Source organism: Podarcis cretensis (assembly GCF_951804945.1).
Source record: "Podarcis cretensis genome assembly, chromosome: 14".
Classification (NCBI taxonomy): Eukaryota; Metazoa; Chordata; class Lepidosauria; order Squamata; family Lacertidae; genus Podarcis; species Podarcis cretensis.
The window spans coordinates 14,800,423-14,819,959 of record NC_137183.1 but is presented as its reverse complement, the minus strand read 5'-3'; the positions used below and the strand labels follow the sequence as shown (position 1 = coordinate 14,819,959).

Below are 19,537 nucleotides of genomic sequence, written 5' to 3'. Positions count from 1 at the left end.
CCTCTGAGGTGTCATAGTATGCTTCCGAATACCGTTTGCTTGAAACTGCAGGATGGGAGAGTGTTTGCGTCCTGCTTTTGGGCTTCCTGTGGGCATCTTGGTTCCATTAGTACAACTGTTGCATTGGATTTCCTATTGCACCACCATTATTCTCACTAGCACACAACAGCCCCTTACACTACTAGCACAACAGTCCTTCTGTTGGTGGTCAAAGAATGTTGATTCTTTAACTTTCCTTTTATGTATGTTGTGTTTCTATGTTTGTTTTATTCAGGAATTCGCTACAAGGATCTTATTGTTGGCGTGCCCAAGGAAATATACAAAAACGAGAAGAGAGTAGCTCTTTCTCCTGCTGGTGTCCAAGCTTTAGTGAAGCAAGGCTTTAATGTGCAAGTGGAACATGGAGCTGGTGAAGAAGCAAAGTTCTCCGATGATCTATACAAAGATGCTGGAGCAAAAATTGGGGACTTGAAAACGGTGTTTGGATCTGATCTTGTGTTAAAGGCAAGTTTGCTAGTGAAATGTATAGACTTACATTTGTGAGAGTATGACATGGCAGTTTCATCTATCCATCTCCAAACCCATATCTCTTGGGCAACCTTATTCAATGCGTCCTAGGGTTGCCATGTGTCCTCTTTTTCCAGGACACGTCCTCTTCTTCAGGGGTAAAATTTCTGTCCAGGTGGATTTTTTTTAATTTGCCGAAATGTCTCTGGCTATACTTTCTGGATGAGTCATAGACTTAACTGGTGGTTGAAGACTTGCTTTCCTCTTCTCTTCTCCTGCCCCCCTGAGCAATATATCACAGCTTCTATAGATGTCCAGCCTTTCTTGAGCATTCTTTCTGATATGTTTACAGGGTGGTTATACAAATTTGCTCATAGTGTGCTTATGGCTTCCCATTAATAACTTCTTCATCTTACACTGAAATTTCCCTGTCACTAGCTGTAACAAGTCCTTTTTTAAAAAGTGGATTTGTGGCACTAGGGTGTGCTACAATTCACTTTAGGGTGTGCTTTAATTCACTTTAATTGAACGGTAATTGAACAAACAGAAACTTCCATCATGCGCTTGAAACTCTCCTTCAAAACAGTGACAGTCTAGAAGGCACCCTTTGTTTACTCACTGTTTAGAGGACTAACACCCTCTGAAGCTATTTGCTATAAGTCATCAATGTAGGGAGGGGGTGTAGAATGCAGGTATAATAAGAGTAAAGAAGGAAACATACAAATATCATCTTTGACTGAATTCACATTTACAATCAATGCACTTTTGCTGGGAGCCATTGTCATAACCTATGTCCGTAATCCTCCTTCACTAGGGTTGCCATATTTCATATTTCAAAAAGTGAAAACCAGGACACCCCAAAAGTGTTTCAACTTGAACAGAGATGAGTTAAGTCCAGTAGGACTGCAACTGAACATCATCATTGTGCAATACATTTTCATAACACTTTGCAGAAGTCAACCAAAAGACATTGTATCAGTATCAGCATCAAACTTTATTTGGGTCACAGACCAGCATAAGACCAGCATATACTCTGGTTTCTCTTCAGATCGTATAAAAAGACATAGCCTTCGCCCAAGAAGCTTACAATCTACATTTCAGCACAGGGGAAGACAAGGAGAGAAGTGGAAAGGTGTGAATATGATTTGTTTCTGTTGTTATGGGATAGGAACTAAAGGGTTACTGGCTTCATGGAAAAGATGAGTTTGGGAGAGGGATTTGATTGAAGAGGTGGCATTCTATAAGTCAGCCTTCACCAGCTTGGTTCCCTCCTGATGTATTGGACTATGACTCCCATCAATCCTAGTCAGCACAGCTGAGTTGGCTGAGCCTCATGAAACTTGTAGCCCAAAACATCTGGAAGACACTGAAGTGTAGGTGGGTTCCAACGAGGCAAGACACAGTGAAAACAGCAAGAACCTTTATTGAACTGACAGAATTGGACAACAGGGGCAAGTCAACTGCTTATATATATTTCTGAAGGCCAGGGCCACTCCCAACGTGATTGGCTGTCCAAAATTCCAAGCTGCGAATCACAACTCAGAGTTTAAGGGCCAATGGCAGAGGCCCAAATCCTGAAATGCTCTGTGATTGGATATCATGTATCGAATCAGAACACAGGGGCTCAGAATCCTTAGTCCAGACTTAAGCTCAGGCAAACACCAACCACTGAATACATAACAGACACTGTGTTGGAGAAGGTGTTCTGGAGGGTTTTTAATTTAGGTACATGGAAATATATTTTGGATTAATATTTTGGATTAAACAAAGCATTTCTTTTCTTTCAGGTCAGAGCTCCAGTCTTTAATGAAGCTTTGGGAGTTCATGAGACAGCCCTACTGAAGGAGAAGGCGACACTTGTCAGCTTCATCTATCCAGCTCAGAACCCAGATCTGCTGGATAAACTTGCTCAGCGCAAAGCCACCGTCTTGGCAATGGACCAAGTTCCTCGAGTCACTATCGCTCAAGGATATGATGCCTTAAGTTCAATGGCCAACATTGCAGGGTGAGGATCCACAATATTCTCTCTACCAATGCTATTTTTTGTAGGGCTGAATTTTCTGGTTCAGCTGTGTCTTATATGGCATTGCTTCTTACACTTATCTTACTTGGACAGTTCACAATTGCGGCCAGTTTTGCAATAGTGAAGGACCAGGGCTACCATTTCAGATTAATCAGAACAATTCCAGCCTCAGCCCCACTACAAATCTTTGCAGCCTCTCCCACTTTAGTGCCAGAAGGACAGTCAGCATGCTCAGAAGAGCCTAGGTAAAGCTAAAGGGACCCCTGACGATTAGGTCCAGTCGTGGCCGACTCTGGGGTTGTGGTGCTCATCTCACTTTATTGGCAAGGAAGTCGGCGTACAGTTTCCGGGTCATGTGGCCAGCATGATTAAGCAGCTTCTGTCGAACCAGAGAAGCACACAGAAACGCCGTTTACCTTCCCGCCAGAACGGTACCTACTTGCACTTTGACGTGCTTTCGAACTGCTAGGTGGGCAGGAGCAGGGACTGAGCAACGGGAGCTCATCCCGTCGCGGGGATTCATACCACCGACCTTCTGATCGGCAAGTCCTAGGCTCTGTGGTTTAACCCACAGCGCCACCTGCATCCCCAGAAGAGCCTAGATCAGCCTAAATCATAAAGGTGGGGAAACCCTGTCTCTGGGGGGAGGCTTTTGTCACAGGAAGAACCCATAGCTTGGGGCACCAAAAGACTATTACATTGCATTTGTTCTGCCCTCACAGAGCTACAATTCTCCAGACTGGTTTACCAGTCAATCTCTCTTCTGAGGGAGCTTTGGGAATTGCAGCTCTATGATGACGATAAGGGTCTCATCACAGCTTTCAGCACCCTTAACAAACAACAGCTTCCAGGAGTCTTTGGAAGAAGCCGTGAATGTTTAAAGTGGTATGATACTGCTTTAAATGTATAGTACAGATGAGACTATACGGATGCGGGTTGCGCTGTGGGTTAAACTACAGAGGCTAGGACTTGCCGATCAAAATGTCAGCGGTTCGAATCCCCGCAACGGGATGAGCTCCCATTGCTCGGTCCCTGCTCCTGCCAACCTAGCAGTTTGAAAGCACGCCAAGGTGCAAGTAGGTAAATAGGTACCACTCCGGCGGGAAGGTAAATGGCGTTTCCGTGGGCTGCTCTGGTTCGCCAGAAGCGGCTTAGTCATGCTGGCCACATGACCCGGAAGCTGTACACTGGCTCCCTCGGCCAATAAAGTGGGATGAGCGCCGCAACCCCAGAGTCAGTCACGACTGGACCTAATAGTCAGGGGTCCCTTTACCTTTACAGATGAGACTATAGTTTTGCAGCAGCTACTGCTTTTTCTACCCACCGCAACTATTTCCTCCTAGCTCCTGCTGGGCAAACCAAGAGCCCTGTTTGCTCCAGGAGGCTGAGGAGCACGAAGGAGCAGAGAAACAGAACTACAGAACTAAGGAAACCACTGTTTTCAGTATATTAAAAAGCCATGTTTGGATGGTAGACCATGACTGACTTAGCAGGAGTCATTCTACCCCACAACTCGATGGTGGCTGTAAACCAACTGTGCCTGGCTTTGTTTCAGTTTGATACCAGAAGTGTTGATTAAACTGCACCGGGAATGGTGCTCCTTAAAGGGATAGGGATGACCTCCAAATTGCAACCTGGGGATTACCATCATCGTTCCTTTTAATAACAAATTCAAGTGGCTGAGCACTTGAGTTAGGAAGCAAAACAGGACCACACCAAAATAAGGAAGTGGTTTCCTCATACTCAAGGGATTTCCTTGGTACACAGAAGAATATATAACAAATAATGTCTTTTTAAAAAATAAAACAAAAACAAGGAAACCCAAAACTGCCTGACGAGAACTTGTTACAAAATATGATGGCAATTGAGTCAACATGTCTGTGTAGAGGAAGGAGGTGCCTAAAGTAACCAAAAGTCAATTAATTCAATGGTTTTAGTATTTATTATAGAATGATGATGATGATAATAATAATAATAATACACATAAGAGAGGAAAGCTGTTATGGGAAGAAGGTGAGTTCAAAGAAACTAGCAGTTGGGAGTGGAGAATATAGCATAAGTTGCATGTGAAAGGATAATGGGAGAAGAAACTACAGGGGATGAGTAAATACATTTTGAGAGGAATGTTGGCATGAGAAGCAGAAAACATAAATGAAAAGGCCTTCTTAGGGCTTCTGGATCAGCAAATTTTGTCCTAAATGTGGAGTGTGATTCACACTAGTTCCAGAATAAATGTCTTGAGGAAATATGAGCTATGTACTATGGCAAACAATTTAGCAAATTCCAAAGATGAATTAGGTATCAGTAGAAAGTGAAGTCAGTAGCCGCTAGTTGATTAAGACAAACTTGGCTTCTATCGATCACTGTTTGGTGACTGTGGGCCTTCAGTAATGATCAGCTTTCTCAAATGGGCCCCGGTGATAGAAAGTTTGAGGACTCCTGTCTTAGATGGGGAGAATATACAGCAACTGTGTGTTGTAGGTCCAACATGCCCTATTATACGTGAATATAGAGAAGATGTGTAGAATCTTCTAGGAGATATTAAGTGTGTTGTGTGGGAACACTAATGACACTTAACCTTTCTGTCTTCTGTTCTGGGAGACATTATAATTTTGGGCCTCTTCAGTGGCCATTTATGACACTTCATTTGAGCAGAAGGAAAGTATGTGGGATGTTATTAGATGCCAGCACTTAGGAAGCAAGTAAGTGTTTAGGAAAACAGCCTGGAAAAATAGTGTTGTCAGATTTAAACCACAGCGTAAAGTGTGTGTAATAGCCCTGTAGCTGGAGAAATTACACCTTACTTAACATCTCCCAGATGCACGGTTCTTAAAAGACGCGAGAGTTTTCTCTGAATACAGCAATGGCAAGTCTGCCTTGGTGTCTTGACCAAAATGAGTCCGATTGAGATGAAGTGGCTTTAATTCTGAACCATTTCAAGATGCAGCATGTGTACATAATTGGTGTAGCATTTAAACCAGTTTGTTGGGTTGAAAGAAAGAAAAAAATCCAGCAGCTTTGAAATCAGTTCCAAACGTGAATTGATTCAAAATGTGTTTATTCCTGAATGGCAATGACTGGCCCCAAAGGTTTTGGCTCATAGTACAGTCAACGTGATATGAAGGGCTTCAAACTCAAGCATACTTAGTTGGAAATATGGGACTTGCTTCTGAATGAATGTGGCTAGGACTGGGTCGCTGCTACTACCCGGTCATTCAAAAACACCTTGGATGTAAAATCTGATCTGGAGGCAATTTGGATTGACTTTCAAGTTTATCAGCTGAAGTTTATCAGCCTGTTCTTTCACAGGCTCTGCTTTTGTTGTGTTAATAGCAAAGTAAGGGTTGCCACATATTTCTGGGGCTGCAGCTGTTTCTGCAATTGGTTCCAGAACAGCTTTGTTTCTGAGCACTTCTAGAAGACAAATTAGGTGTCAGTAGCATATTCTGGACCTGCTTACCTGGATGCAATCTCCTGAGAAAACAGGGCCTTGATGTAGTCAATGTATTGCTTATACAATGGTTTTCTGGAAAGCAATGATGGCGCTCGACATGCCGCAGGGACGACTCGTTTGATGTTCCTTTTCTGGCATATGATGGCAACTTTTGCCATTTGCCAAGCCCAAAGATTGCTTGAACAGGGCTGCGTGCTGTCCTCCTTTGCACAAAACACCCAAGAAGGGCAAAAGAGTCCAAACTAGACGTGACAGGAATTGTGTGAATGCCAGTAACCTGCATGGTTTTTGTCGTGCAAATAGCTGCCCAAAGAAAAGCCTCTGTAGCCTCAGAATCTAAGAAGAGGAGAGGAGAAGGTTAACTACAGTGGTACCTCGGGTTACAACGCTTCAGGTTACATACGCTTCAGGTTACAGACTCTGCTAACCCAGAAATAGTACCTCGGGTTAAGAACTTTGCTTCAGGATGAGAACAGAAATCGTGCTCTGGCGGAGCGGTGGCAGCAGGAGGCCACATTAGCTAAAGTGGTGCTTCAGGTTAAGAACAGTTTCAGGTTAAGAACAGACCTCCGGAATGAATTAAGTACTTAACCCGAGGTACAACTGTACTTCCTGACTGTAGTAATGGGTAATGCTAAGAGTTATACACTGTGGCCAGTTATTATTGCTGTTATGATATATTTATTAATACCCACCCTTTTCCCTGACGGGATTCAAGGGAACTTACAGATAAAAGAACTGCAGAGAAAAAACAGGAAAAAAAACAATACAATAATTAAAAACAATCAAACACTGACAGAATTAAAACAATATACATATAGAACATATATTAAAAGCATACCAATAATTAGAATGAAAACAGTGTGGCACTAGCCCTTTTGTTAAAAGCAGTCAGTTCCCAAACGCCTGACAGAACAAGAAAGGAGAGAGCCAGTTGGCGCCATCGCCAAATGGCGGACTCCCTCCGAGCTCCGGAGGGAGCCTGCTCGGCAGGGGCTGGGTCCTACCGCGTCGGCGTCGCGGGGACCCTCAAAAACCATGGGCGCTGAAACCCATGGGCATGGTGACTCGGCGGGCACCGTTTGCGCCCCCCCCCCAGCCCGCGAAGGAGCCTTTTTAAAGGCTGCGGAGCGGGTGCCGGGGGGGGGTGCTATGAGTCCTCCGCTTCCCCTGCCGAGCGAAACCGCATGCCATTTGGCGGAGAGCGCTGACTTCTTCAATTGAAAATTCGGATTAAAAGAACAACCCGTGAGTAATTGGAAACTGGACTTAAAAAAGGAAAAAAACTTTAAATTTTAAATTAGGAGCGAGCGGGGGAGGTGCAAAAAGGAAGTCAGCCTCCCCCCTGTTGTAGAGGATTTAAAGCAAAGGATTTAACAACTAAGATCGAGTGCTACCTAAGTTTGATAAAGCTATTAATTTCACGATGGAAAGCTATAAGATTGGGCTGGAGGAGAAAAGTAGATGTGAGCTAAAATGCAACACACACCCCCCCCCCCGGACCGGGAGCGATCCGCGAGAGCGCCGGGAGAAGCTTTTGGAATTGGAACATTTTTGCAGGAGAGCAGGAAATGAAACTAGAGAAAAATGAGGAGAGAGAACAACAAGAACAACATGAACAATAAGAATCGGACAAAAAAAAAATGGACTTTTTTGAGATAGAATTTCTTCCAAGACTGGACGCTTGAAACCAAAGATGATTTAAAAGATGGCTAAGACTATTTAAAAAGACGGCAAAGTGGATTTCTGAAGGATTTCGGCCTAGATGTGGGATCTCCAGGATGACAACAGGCATTGATGGACATTGGGGAACGCAACCGGGAAAGGGGGGAGGGAAATTTGGAATCCAAAGGGTGTTAAACTATATTTTATTCGTTTTTCTATCTTTTTTAAATTTTAATCTGTTCTGCATACTAAAGTGGGGAACTCGTGGAAGGGAGCGAGGTCGATTTTAGGGGAGGAAAAACATTCTTAATATTGGGTTAATTGTAATAAGTTTAAAACTTGGGGTAAGAACTTGTTGAATTTATTTGAAAGAATTGGAATACAAAAGGGGGTGGGGTGGGGAAGTCCTGGAAAAATGTTAATGAAAATAAGATTATAGAATGGATGTTCTATTTTTTCATTTTTCTTTTTTGTCATATTTGAAAATGCTTAATAAATATTATTAAGAAAGAAAGAAAGAAAGAAAGAAAGAAAGAAAGAAAGAAAGAAAGAAAGGAGAGAGCCAGTCTAGCTTCTCTAAGGAGGGAATTCTAAAGTCTGGGAGCTGCCACCGAGAAGGCTCTCCCCAAAGTTATTATGGGCTGGAGCTAAGACCCGTTTAGCTTTTCCTAGTGGTTGCTTTCATTTTCCTGTCCAGTTGTATGTTAACCTGTTCATCAACAAACAGCCTCTTGCTCTGGTCTTACAAAATGAATAACCCGATATCTTAAATAAGAATTAAACACTGATGTAAGGTAAAGGTAAAGGGACCCCTGACCATTAGGCCCAGTCGTGGCTGACTCTGGGGTTTGCGGCGCTCATCTCGCATTATTGGCCGAGGGAGCCGGCGTACAGCTTCCAGGTCATGTGGCCAGCATGACTAAGCCGCTTCTGGTGAACCAGAGCAGCGCACGGAAACACCGTTTACCTTCCCGCCAGAGCGGTACCTATCTATCTACTTGCACTTTGGCGTGCTTCCGAACTGCGAGTTTGGCAGGAGCAGGGACCGAGCAACGGGAGCTCACCCCGTTGCGGGGATTCGAACCGCCGACCTTCTGATCAGCAAGTCCTAGGCTCTGTGGTTTAACCCACAGCGCCACCCGCGTCCCTAACACTGATGTAGTCCCCTGCAAAATAGTCTATCCAAAGGAGTGAACTGCATTTCAAGGAAAACTCCTCGTAGCATTAATGGGATGCTTGAAATGCAACTCGTAGCTTCTGAGGGGTGAAATGGGAGAGAAAGCGTTAAGTTTCCCTTCCCTAGCCCTGCAGTCCTGAGGCTGCTCAAGCATCCCTTTTGCTGCTATTGACATAACTAAAGATGGCGACCTGCTGGACAGAGTCAATTCTGCGCCTCTTCCTTAAATACAGATGTATTGACACATCAACATTTGTGTACTGGAGTCCTCTTTATCTGTTCCATCCTCCTTCAAACATCAGTGGTGGCACCACAGTGCAGGTGAGATCATGCCAGTAGCTCCTTTGACCTGCAAAATGGCTTTGGTGTTGTATGGTATAAAGCATGCAGGCGTCCCTGCTAGCATCTCAGTAGCCCAACAATCCTAATTTGGGGTCAACGGAGCTAGCACACAACCAAGGGAGATCAAGTACGCACAATGATTTTGAGGAGTCCCTGTGTTGCTCTGACAGCTGTCTATGAGTCGACCTCCTGTTGGATCATCTTGTAGGCAGAGTGAATGCAGGCATGGATGCAATTATTCCTCTTTACATATACAACAGAGGGATTCCCTTGTTAATCAGCGATAATGTAAACCCTGCGTGAAGTGAAAAATAAGGCAAACATTGCTGCGACTTTCCAAGGAACGTTTATGTTGGAAGCATTAAGTTGGGTAGCATCCACGGATGTGGATTTCCTTAACATGTTTTCAAAATGAACCCCCCCCCCCTGCAAAAACAAAACAAAACCCCGTTGCTTTAAAAAGAAAGAAATAATCTAAACCTCTTGTTTTCTTCTTCAGAGAACTAGAGTGAACCCAGAATAGCTCCAATTGTTTGGAAGTTATACACCCCTAATGAACCTTAGACATGCCCAGCGCTTTTTTTCTGGGGGGACGCAGGGGTACGCATACCCCTAAACATTTCGTGAATCTTTGTACTTTTGTCCATTACTGTACTGTGGTACCTCAGGTTAAGAACTTAATTCATTCCGGAGGTCCGTTCTTAACCTGAAACTGTTCTTAACCTGAAGCACCACTTTAGCTAATGGGGCCTCCCGCTGTCGCCGCGCCGCCACTGCGCAATTCCTGTTCTCATCCTGAAGCAAAGTTCTTAACCCGAGGTACTATTTCTGGATTAGCGGAGTCTGTAACTTGAAGTGTCTGTAACCTGAAGCGTCTGTAATCCGAGGTACAGACCTGAGGTATAAATTACCATATAGCGTATATTCAACACAAAAAACAGCAGCAATTTGTTGTTGACAAAGGACAGCTGGACATATAAAGGGCCCCATTATCTTCAGTAGCTTAGGGCCTCATCAAACCTAAATCCGGCCCTGATACGGGGTGATAATAAAACATTTCACTCTCCACCAGGTGCCTCTCCCAAAGTATTCATGGTTCCCTCCACAGCAATATTCCTTTGTTGGGCACTTGAAAGCATGTAACCAGCACTGATATAATTTGTTATGACAGTCAAATGTATTTTTTCACTTAGACAGTTTATATCTTGGAGATGCTCTCAAGCAGTTGTTTGTTTTCTTGGGTGGCTTTTATTAATTCTCCTTTTGGTTGCTTTCTGTATATTTGTTAAGTCTCTTGCAATTTATTCACAAAGCCTACTGAAGAGCCAAGAAATATTTTCACCATTTTCTTTCTTCTCTCTCTCTCTCTCTCTCTCTCTCTCTCTCTCTCTCTCTCTTTCTTTCTCTCTAGGTACAAGGCTGTAGTCCTGGCAGCCAATCATTTTGGAAGATTTTTTACCGGTCAAATTACCGCAGCTGGAAAAGTTCCTCCGGCAAAGGTGCGAACAGTACAGTGGTACCTCTGGTTGCGAACGGGATCCGTTCCAGAGCCCCGTTCGCAACCTGAGCAGCATCTGCGGGTCACGATTCGCCGCTTCTGCGCATGCGTGTGATGTCATTTTGTGCGCATGCGCGAGCGGCAAATCCCGGAAGTAACTCTTTCCGGTACTTCCGGGTCACCGCGGGACGCAACCTGAAAACGCTCAACTTCAATTCAATTCAGTTTGCATTTAAAAGCAAATCTATGAAACTCACACTGCCCCAAACAATTTGAGAAAGGAACCATGGCCACCCTTTGAAACCCACACTCATGTGAATTTTGTGGTGCAGTGCTCCAACCAGGTAATGTTGACAATAATGCCTATGTTAGGGGACAGCGTGCATCAAAATGAATGTGTTGGTGAAATAACATACAAAAATGCATTAAATTGTGGGGGGAATTGCTTGCAAAAATAGGTGCATTTGTCAAAAATATGTACAAAGAATGTCTTTATTAGGAGGCATTCTCTTTATATATATATAATATTTATTAATTTTCAATTACAATAATCCAATAAAAGCCACATTATTACAATACAATTTAAAAATTATTCCAATACCAAATTAAACAATTTTAGGTGACTTCCTGTGTGCTGGATTTCAGGGTGCAAAGTTCTTATTTCTTTCTCCTTCCATAATCTTGATTAATCCAATTACAACAGTTCTGATCTTGCTCCTTTGTTTAACAGCCACTGATTACTTGACTTTCATTCATGGCTGCATATCTAATAAATTTTATTTCTGCAAGAGGAGTTTGTATCCTACAAATTTCCTGTGTGAGATGTTCTCTGGATGAATTTTCATGAGGATTTGAAAATAAAAAATTACAAATTGCTGCAGAAATGTGGATAGCTCAATTTAATGAGAAATTGAGAGGACCACAATTGACAGATCCTTCCATTCCTAGCCGCTTCCTTGCTAGGCCAATGAGCGAGCTCATTTGCCTAAGCCAGAGCAAAAGGAAAATGAATAAGCAGGTTGCTGTGGTGAAGAGGAGAAGCAGCTGCAGGGGGGCCCTTGTCAATGGGCCCCCTTGTGGAGTGTGGACCCTTGACCCTAACCCAACCATGCTGAACTTTGATGCCAACCCTGGATTAGTTATCACGCCATGGTTTTCTGTCTTGTAAAAGTTTTCAGTGAGGCTTGAGACTAATAAGCAGACAGTATGTTTGCTCATGGTTTCATTTCTAAATCTTCCAAAGCGGAGGATTTGGGCCATCACTTTCTTCCTTTATTCTAAACCATTTTATCCTGCTGAAGTGATGCGTGCTTTGTTCCAATAGTGTATCTTTGTTGCTATTTATTGCTATTGTTTTCCTTCCTAGATATTAATCATTGGTGGTGGTGTAGCTGGCTTAGCTGCAGCCGGAGCAGCTAAATCCATGGGAGCCATTGTTAGGGGATTTGATACCAGGTATAGTAACAACAACAAAAACAACAACAATTGCTATTTATACGCCGCCCATCCGGCTGGGTTTCCCCAGCCACTCTGGGCAGCTCCCAACAGAATACTAAAAACACAATAAAACATCAAACATTGAAAGCTTCCCTAAACAGGGCTGCCTTCAGATGTCATGTAGTTGTTTATTTCCTTGACATCTGGTGGGAGGGTGTTCCACAGGGCAGGTGCCACTACCGAGAAGGCCCTTTGCCTGGTTCCCTGAAACTTGGCTTCTCACAGTGAGGAAACCAACCGCCAGGTGGCTCTCGGAGCTCAACCTCAATATTTCGGGTGAACGATGGGAGTGGAGATGCTCCTTCAGGTATACTGGGCCGTGGCTGTTTAGGGCTTTAAAGGCCAGCAACAACACTTTGAATTGCGCTCAGAAACGTACTGGAAGCGAATGTAGGTCTTTCAGGACCGGTGTTATAGTAACTCAAATCCTCAAACCATAAGCTGTTGTGAATCTTACAGAAATGCAGGGTCTTTAAAGACTGCTTACAGTGTGCATATATTCCTTTCCTGCTTGCAGCCTGTGGTCTTACCAGTGTACCTACATCTCTTTGCAAATAAACCAGTAACTGAGCTTGATTGAATAAAAAGCAAAGATGAAACTCTGAAATCCACTGTTGGGTTGCAAAAATGTGGCAAGCTTTTGAGATCTTCCAGAACTCTTCGTCTGGCAAGATGTTACACAAAGCAGGGTGTGAGCAGAGCCGTCTTTCCCATTGGGTTTACCGGTGCATTGCGCCAGGGCGCCGGCCTCTCAGGGGCGCCCCAGTGAGTGGGGGAGCTGCACAGCTTTGCCGGTGGGCTCCCCTTTATGTGATGGCCTGGGATTCGGACTCGGATGCTGAACCTGAAGGATCCCAGCCTGCACAGGATTCCCTGCCTCCAGAACCAGCTGAGCCAGGGCTGGGGCATGAGCCTGAAGGGTCCTCACCTGTGCTGGATCCTCAGGTGCAGGCATCACCTGAGTCTGCTCTGGCTCCTGAGGTGATGGAGGACCCATTGCCTGCAGGTGCTCCACTCTCAGCCCCATCAGAGGAAGCTGAGGTTGCCTCTGGGTCTGGTAACTCTCCAGCCTCTCCTGAGCTGCAGAGGCTCAAGGCAGAGAGGCGGAGGGAACTAAGTTCCCGCAGGAAGAGTTCTCACCTCCAGGCCAGGGGAGGCGAGTCACCAGAGGATCGAGGCCGCCCTATGCCTCGGGGCAGATAAAAGCCGGCCAGCCCCAGTCCCAAACTGCAGGAGCAACATTGCTGGTTGCTAGTTCCTGCCTGAACCCTGTCCTGCTTTCCTGCTTGAGCTCCTGACCCGCCCTGGCTCCCTGCTTGCTTGCCTGTTGCTGACTTTGCCCGACTCCCTGCCCTGCACCCAGCTTCAGCTACTACGGGCTGCCTCCACATTGCACCTTTGACCACGGACCGGACTTGGACCTTGCTCTCGGGTAACCCACGGGACCAGCACACCTTTCCCTCCTGCACGCCAGCCAGATGCGCCCCATCAACCATATGGCTGGGGGGCATGCAGCTTCCTTCCCAAGCCCCCGCAGCATGAGAGCGATCCCCACAGAGGCTTGGACAACTTCGGGGGTAGGGCACTGGAGAGATCTTTGCACCACGGCGCTGGATATGCTTAAGACGGCCCTGGGTGTGAGTTCTAGAGAACTTGTCAGCTTACCACATTTGGTTGGTATTGCCCAAATATGGACTTTGGCGTTCTTCCTTGATGGACACTCTGCATTGGCATGGACAGCTACCTGTTTTTAGTGCGTATTAAGTTAACTACCTGTGGCTTTGGGATGCGGGTGGCGCTGTGGGTTAAACCACAGAGCCTAGGACTTGCTGATCAGAAGGCTGGCGGTTCAAATCCCCACTACGGGGTGAGCTCTCGTTGCTCGGTCCCTGCTCCTGCCAACCTAGCAGTTTGAAAGCACAAAGTGCAAGTAGATAAATAGGTACCACTCCGGCAGGAAGGTAAACAGCGTTTCCGTGCGCTGCTCTGGTTTGCCAGAAGCGGCTTAGTCATGCTGGCCACACAACCCGGAAGCTGTATGCCGGCTCCCTTGGCCACCGCAACCCCAGAGTCGGCCACGACTGGACCTAATGGTCAGGGGTCCCTTTAACTTTTTACCTGTGGCTGGGAAAAGATCTGACTCGGCAGTGCCTGTGAAATTCTCCCCACTTTGCCTGCAGGCCTCCAGCTCTGGAGCAGTTCAAATCTCTTGGCGCGGAAACGTTAGAAGTGAGCATTGCTGAAGCGGGAGAAGGCGTCGGAGGGTATGCGAAAGAGATGTCCAAGGAATTCATCGAGGCGGAATTGGCATTATTTGCCAAACAGTGCAAAGAGGTGGATATTGTTATTAGCACTGCCCTTATTCCAGGTACTGTACAACTTTATAACGATTCCAGATGCCCTTGGCAGAGTGTGCTGCTAATTAGGAGCTTGCAGATCTGGTCACCAAGGAGGCAGCCAAGAGGAGGGGCTGTAGCTCCGTGGTAGAGCATCCCAGTTTGGATGCTGAAGGTCCCTGGTCCAACGCTTTGCATCTCCATGGGGGACTGGGAAGAACTCCCTGCCTGAAACCCTGAAGGGCCACTTCCAATCAGTGCAGACAATATTGAGCTAAATGGACCAGTGGATTGACTCAAGACAGCTTCCTATGCCAAACATTCCTCCTCTGAATTCTTTGTGAATTGCATCATACTTGATGGGTGGACATGTGATACAAAATAGCTTCCACTCCATCAGATTGTGCATGAAGAACTTGGGTGTTTGTGTTTTACAGTGGTACCTTGGTTCTCAAACTTAATCCATTCCGGAAGCCCATTCCAAAACCAAAGGCGCGCTTTCCCACAGAAAGTAATGCAAAATGAATACCTAAATGAATACCTCAAAAGTCAAGGTTTGAAGGCAGAAATCTGGCTGAGTCTGGAATAACCTTGTGAAGTGAAAGGATATGAAAGAAGGATTTATATCTAGATGTTAGGATAGAGAGGATAAAGAAAACAGGAAAACAGGAAGACAGAATGAGAGATAAAGGAGGTGGTGCGGGATTGGTGGAAGTCAGTGTCTTGTTTTTGTTGTTTTAGTGTTTATAATATTAACTTGTAAGATATGGATTTGTTTGTTTGTTTTGTTTTTGTTGTCTTTTTTAGTTTTCGAATGTTGATTTTTGTGTGTTGTGTATTGTTATCTTTTGATATCTTTTGTGTTGTTATTGTTGTGTGGAAAATACTAATAAAATCCATTTATTGAAAAAAAGAAAGTAATGCAAAATGGATTAACCCATTCCAGACTTTTAAAAACAACCCCTAAAACAGCAATTTAACATGATTTTTTACTATCTAACGAAACCATTGATCCATAAAATGAAAGCAATAAACAATGTACTGCAGTCACACAATCAATCAATCAATCAATCAATCAATCAATCAATCAGTAGCTGAACTCAGTTCCGCACAGTCATGAAAAAAGAGCTGTGAAAACAAAAACACAAAATAAATAGCAAAAACAGACAGAACTTAGCATAACACTCAAAACAGAAGTGTGGCACCCAAATCAGAAGCGCAACACTCAAAATGGAGCACGTTTGGCTTCCGAAAAATGTTTGCAAACTGGAACACTTACTTCTGGGTTTGCAGTGTTTGGGTTCCAAGTTGTTTGAGTAACAAGGCGTTTGAGAACCAAGGTACCACTGTACTGGTCTTTGACTTTATCCCAGGTAATTGACAACAGGGACAAGAGGCACCGAGGAAAGAGGAAGCAGTAAAAGGCATTTCAAAGCCTTAGGTAAAATGATAGAAGAGGTCCCTAATTCCTGCACCTAATATTTCAATATTAGGCCTTACAATAAAAATGATGCATGTTTTATTATTACCATTATTCATTTTTTTCAGCCTGCCCTCAATCAAAATATCTCAGAGGAGGGTACATTGATGGTGATGATGATTATTTAATTTCTATACCGCTTAATTTATTAAAAATATATTTTAGTGGTGTACAGAAAAACGAAACAACAACAGACAACTTAAACAAAAATTTTACAAAAATATATAGTTACATACGTATAAAACTGTTACATTTATACAAATTTACTAATATATAGAGATCAATACCATATTCGTTTTCCTTCTGACGCACCCTCCCTCTCAGCCTCTAGGTTTTCACCCAGGGTCCATAAAAACATAGCAACATTAACTGCATTAGCAAACTTCTGAGGAAAATATGGGACCAGGAAAAACTCAGGCTGCAAGAACTACAGATGAATACTCTTTTCATGAATGTGTGAGACTATTAAGGCTCGAGACAGGAGGGTTATGTGAGTTGTGACCCAGAAACCATGTGCAAATGTACAGAGCCCTCCCTTGATCTTCACACTAACTCCACCCCCATAAAATGCAGCAACAGGCAGAAATGGTATCAAACCAAACCATTCCATTATTGCTTTATTGTCTGTGCTTTTGTTGGTACCTGCTCAGGCTTTTAAAAAAATGCTATGCGCTGTATTAAAACTGATGAGAATTCCCAAACTTTGTTTCTTTTCTTGCAAATTGCAACAGGTAAAAAAGCTCCTACCCTGATTACTAAGAATATGGTGGAATCCATGAAGGATGGCTCCGTGATTGTAGATCTTGCAGCTGAGGCTGGTGGCAATGTGGAAACCACCCAACCCGGAGAGCTTCACATTCACAAGGTTTGTAGAGGGCCTCTTTGGGGCACTTTGTCCTCCTCTTGATTAATGAGATGCCTTGCTTTGTTACATGTGGATCATGCCCTTCTTCCAAGGTTTCTACAGCATTGTACCTTGGGTTCTCAGGTGGCCCCACATCCAGATACAGGCTAAGACCAGATCTTCTTGACCATATTAGATACTTTCAGGGTTCCTGCTCTTTCAAGAATATAGCTAGGGAAAACTAGATTTGTATAATAATAATAATAATAATAATAATAATAATAATAATAATAATAAAAAAATTAATTTATACCCTATCTGGCTGAGTCTCCCCAGACTTGGGCTGATGGGGGACTCATATTTTCCTTCCAGCGTACCACAGACATTAGCTTTACTGGCTGCGTTTCATCTGTCAATATTGCAGGTACAAAATTTACTAATGTAAATAATATTTTTATTTATTATTTATTTATAACCCCCCCCCCAATCTGGCTGGGTTTCCCCAGCCACTCTCGGTGGCTCCCCATCAAATTTTAAAAACAGTACAGCATTAAATATTTAAAACTTCCCTAAACAGGGCTGACTTCAGATGTCTTTTAAAGATAGGATAACTGCTTATTTCCTTCACATCTGAAGGGAGGGTGTTCCACAGGGTAGGCGCCACTACCGAGAAGGCCCTCTGTCTGGTTCCCTGTAACCTCACTTCTCGCAATGAGGGAACCGCCAGAAGGCCCTCGGCACTGGATCTCAGTGTCCAGGCTGAACGATGGGGGTGGAGACGCTCCTTCAGGTACACAGGACTGATACTACTGATCTTTCAAGGAAATAAGTTGGCCCTGGGAAAAATTTCCCCCTCCTTCCCATTGAAACTATTTTGGTCGTATTGATCCATCTAGCACAGTACAGTTTTCTTCAACTGCCAGCTGCTCTCCAAGATCAGAAGGCAGCTGAGATCCTTTTAACTGAAGGTGACAGGGATTCATCCTGGCACCTTTGACATGCAGATCAGGAGATGTACCACTGAACTACAGGCCCTTGCCCATTGCTTAAGTCATGCTTGCATTTTATGATGGGGTGGGGAACTTGGGGTCCTTCCAGTGTTGTTGGACTCCAACTTCCATTATCCTTGAACCTCTTTTTTTTTGGTGATCATTTGTAGCCAAGTAAGATTGTCTTCCATGAACACGGACTTAACAGTGAGTCTGTAAGTGACTGTGGAGGCCATTTCTGGATCCACACGTCCTTCCATGGTGGGGACATAGGTTTCCAGGTGGGAGTTGATCATGGTGAGGGTTTGGTAAAGGCTGTTCTCCAATTGGAGCACTCGCAGACCAGTGTTTCCCACTTGTCAGTGTTTATACTACATTTTTAAAGATTTGCCTTGAGAGAGAGTCTTTGACCCTCTTTTGTTGACCACCAGCATCACACTTTCCATTTTGAAGTTTGGAATAGAGTAGTTGCTTCGGAAGAGGATAGTCATGACCATGCTGGCTGGGGTTTATCGGGGCTCCACCCCTATGGCATATGACTTTCTTCTTTCACTTTCCATTCCATCGCATTTTGAGTATTATAAGGGCATCTTCTCTCTTTTTTTGTTCTTAAAAAAATGCTTCCCATACCATTGTCTATTAGAGTAAAGCTAAATGGCTTTTCTTATACTGTAGAGTCTCCAAAAACTGGGTGGAGAAGTGGTGGGGTGGGTTTTTGTTTTTGCAAGTGTGTGTGTGTGTGTGTGTGTGTGCGCGCACACACACACTGGGGGAGGAAGAGGGGTGCGGGGGGAAGCGCACTGCCCCCGGCAGTGCGATCCCATTGGGGTTCCATTGCGGCTGCTCCCCCACCCACGCTGGGCGCCCTGCCCCCACAGGACGCGCACCATGCCTCTGGGTGGGACACCACACCACCAGGACGTGCGCCATGCCCCTTTGAGCGGCGCCCCCACCCCCATGACGTGTGCCAGCCCTGCCCCTGCCTGCTCTCCACCCCCCAGTGCCGGAGCATGAAGCTCCGCCACTGTGTGCGTGTAAATAAAGTAAATATATTGTCTCCACCATCCTAGGAAAGGCAGTGGTTTTCTAGTGATTTCTTACTTACCTCTTCCCAAAGCTTTTACCAGTGTTGTGTAGAGCCGCTAGGAGTCACTAGGGCTTCATTATAGGGGAGGAACATAGAGTCCGTTGTTGGTTCTAAAGCTCTGTAATATTTGCCAAGGTGAACAATGGAATGAGTGACTTAAGTGCAGCAAAAGGCTTCAGTGGTGTGTCTAGGGATGAGGGTGGGGGAATTTGATTCAGTTTAAAAGTGAACTTACCTAATTTGCCCCTTTCAAAACAGTGTGCAAACTAAAACACAACCAACCTTTGAAATTCACATTTTTCTTATTTTTTCAGTGCAATTCTCCAGCCAAACAGTGTATACAAAAAATGCATGTGCTTGGATAAGTTGTGCATAAAAATGCATGAAAATAACATGCATAATATATTATAGAGTAAGGAAAATTCCTCTTCAGAAATATTAGACAAAATTGCATAAAACGTGTGTTTTAAAAGAAATGTGCACCAAAATGCTGATGGATTTTAATGAGGACTCCCTTTTTTAAAAGTGGTGTTGTATCCAACTAAGTCCCACTCAGAGCAGACCCACTGAAGAAGTAGGACCGAGTCAGTCATGTCCATTAATTTAAATAGGTCTACTCTGAGTAGGACTAGCATTGG

The 19,537-nt window shown here is 44.4% G+C and overlaps 1 protein-coding gene across 2 annotated transcripts in view; it reads left to right on the top strand.

The window, feature by feature from the left end:
- Window positions 1-19,537, top strand: part of LOC307202869 (NAD(P) transhydrogenase, mitochondrial-like) — a 75,181-nt gene that overhangs the window by 18,881 nt on the left and 36,763 nt on the right. For both annotated transcript variants that reach the window (XM_079953202.1, XM_079953203.1), the window contains 6 exons: window positions 275-504; window positions 2,295-2,512; window positions 10,580-10,667; window positions 12,033-12,121; window positions 14,344-14,531; window positions 16,711-16,844. In XM_079953202.1, the coding sequence (XP_079809328.1) occupies window positions 275-504; window positions 2,295-2,512; window positions 10,580-10,667; window positions 12,033-12,121; window positions 14,344-14,531; window positions 16,711-16,844 (947 nt within the window). The remainder of the gene's footprint in view (window positions 1-274; window positions 505-2,294; window positions 2,513-10,579; window positions 10,668-12,032; window positions 12,122-14,343; window positions 14,532-16,710; window positions 16,845-19,537) is intronic.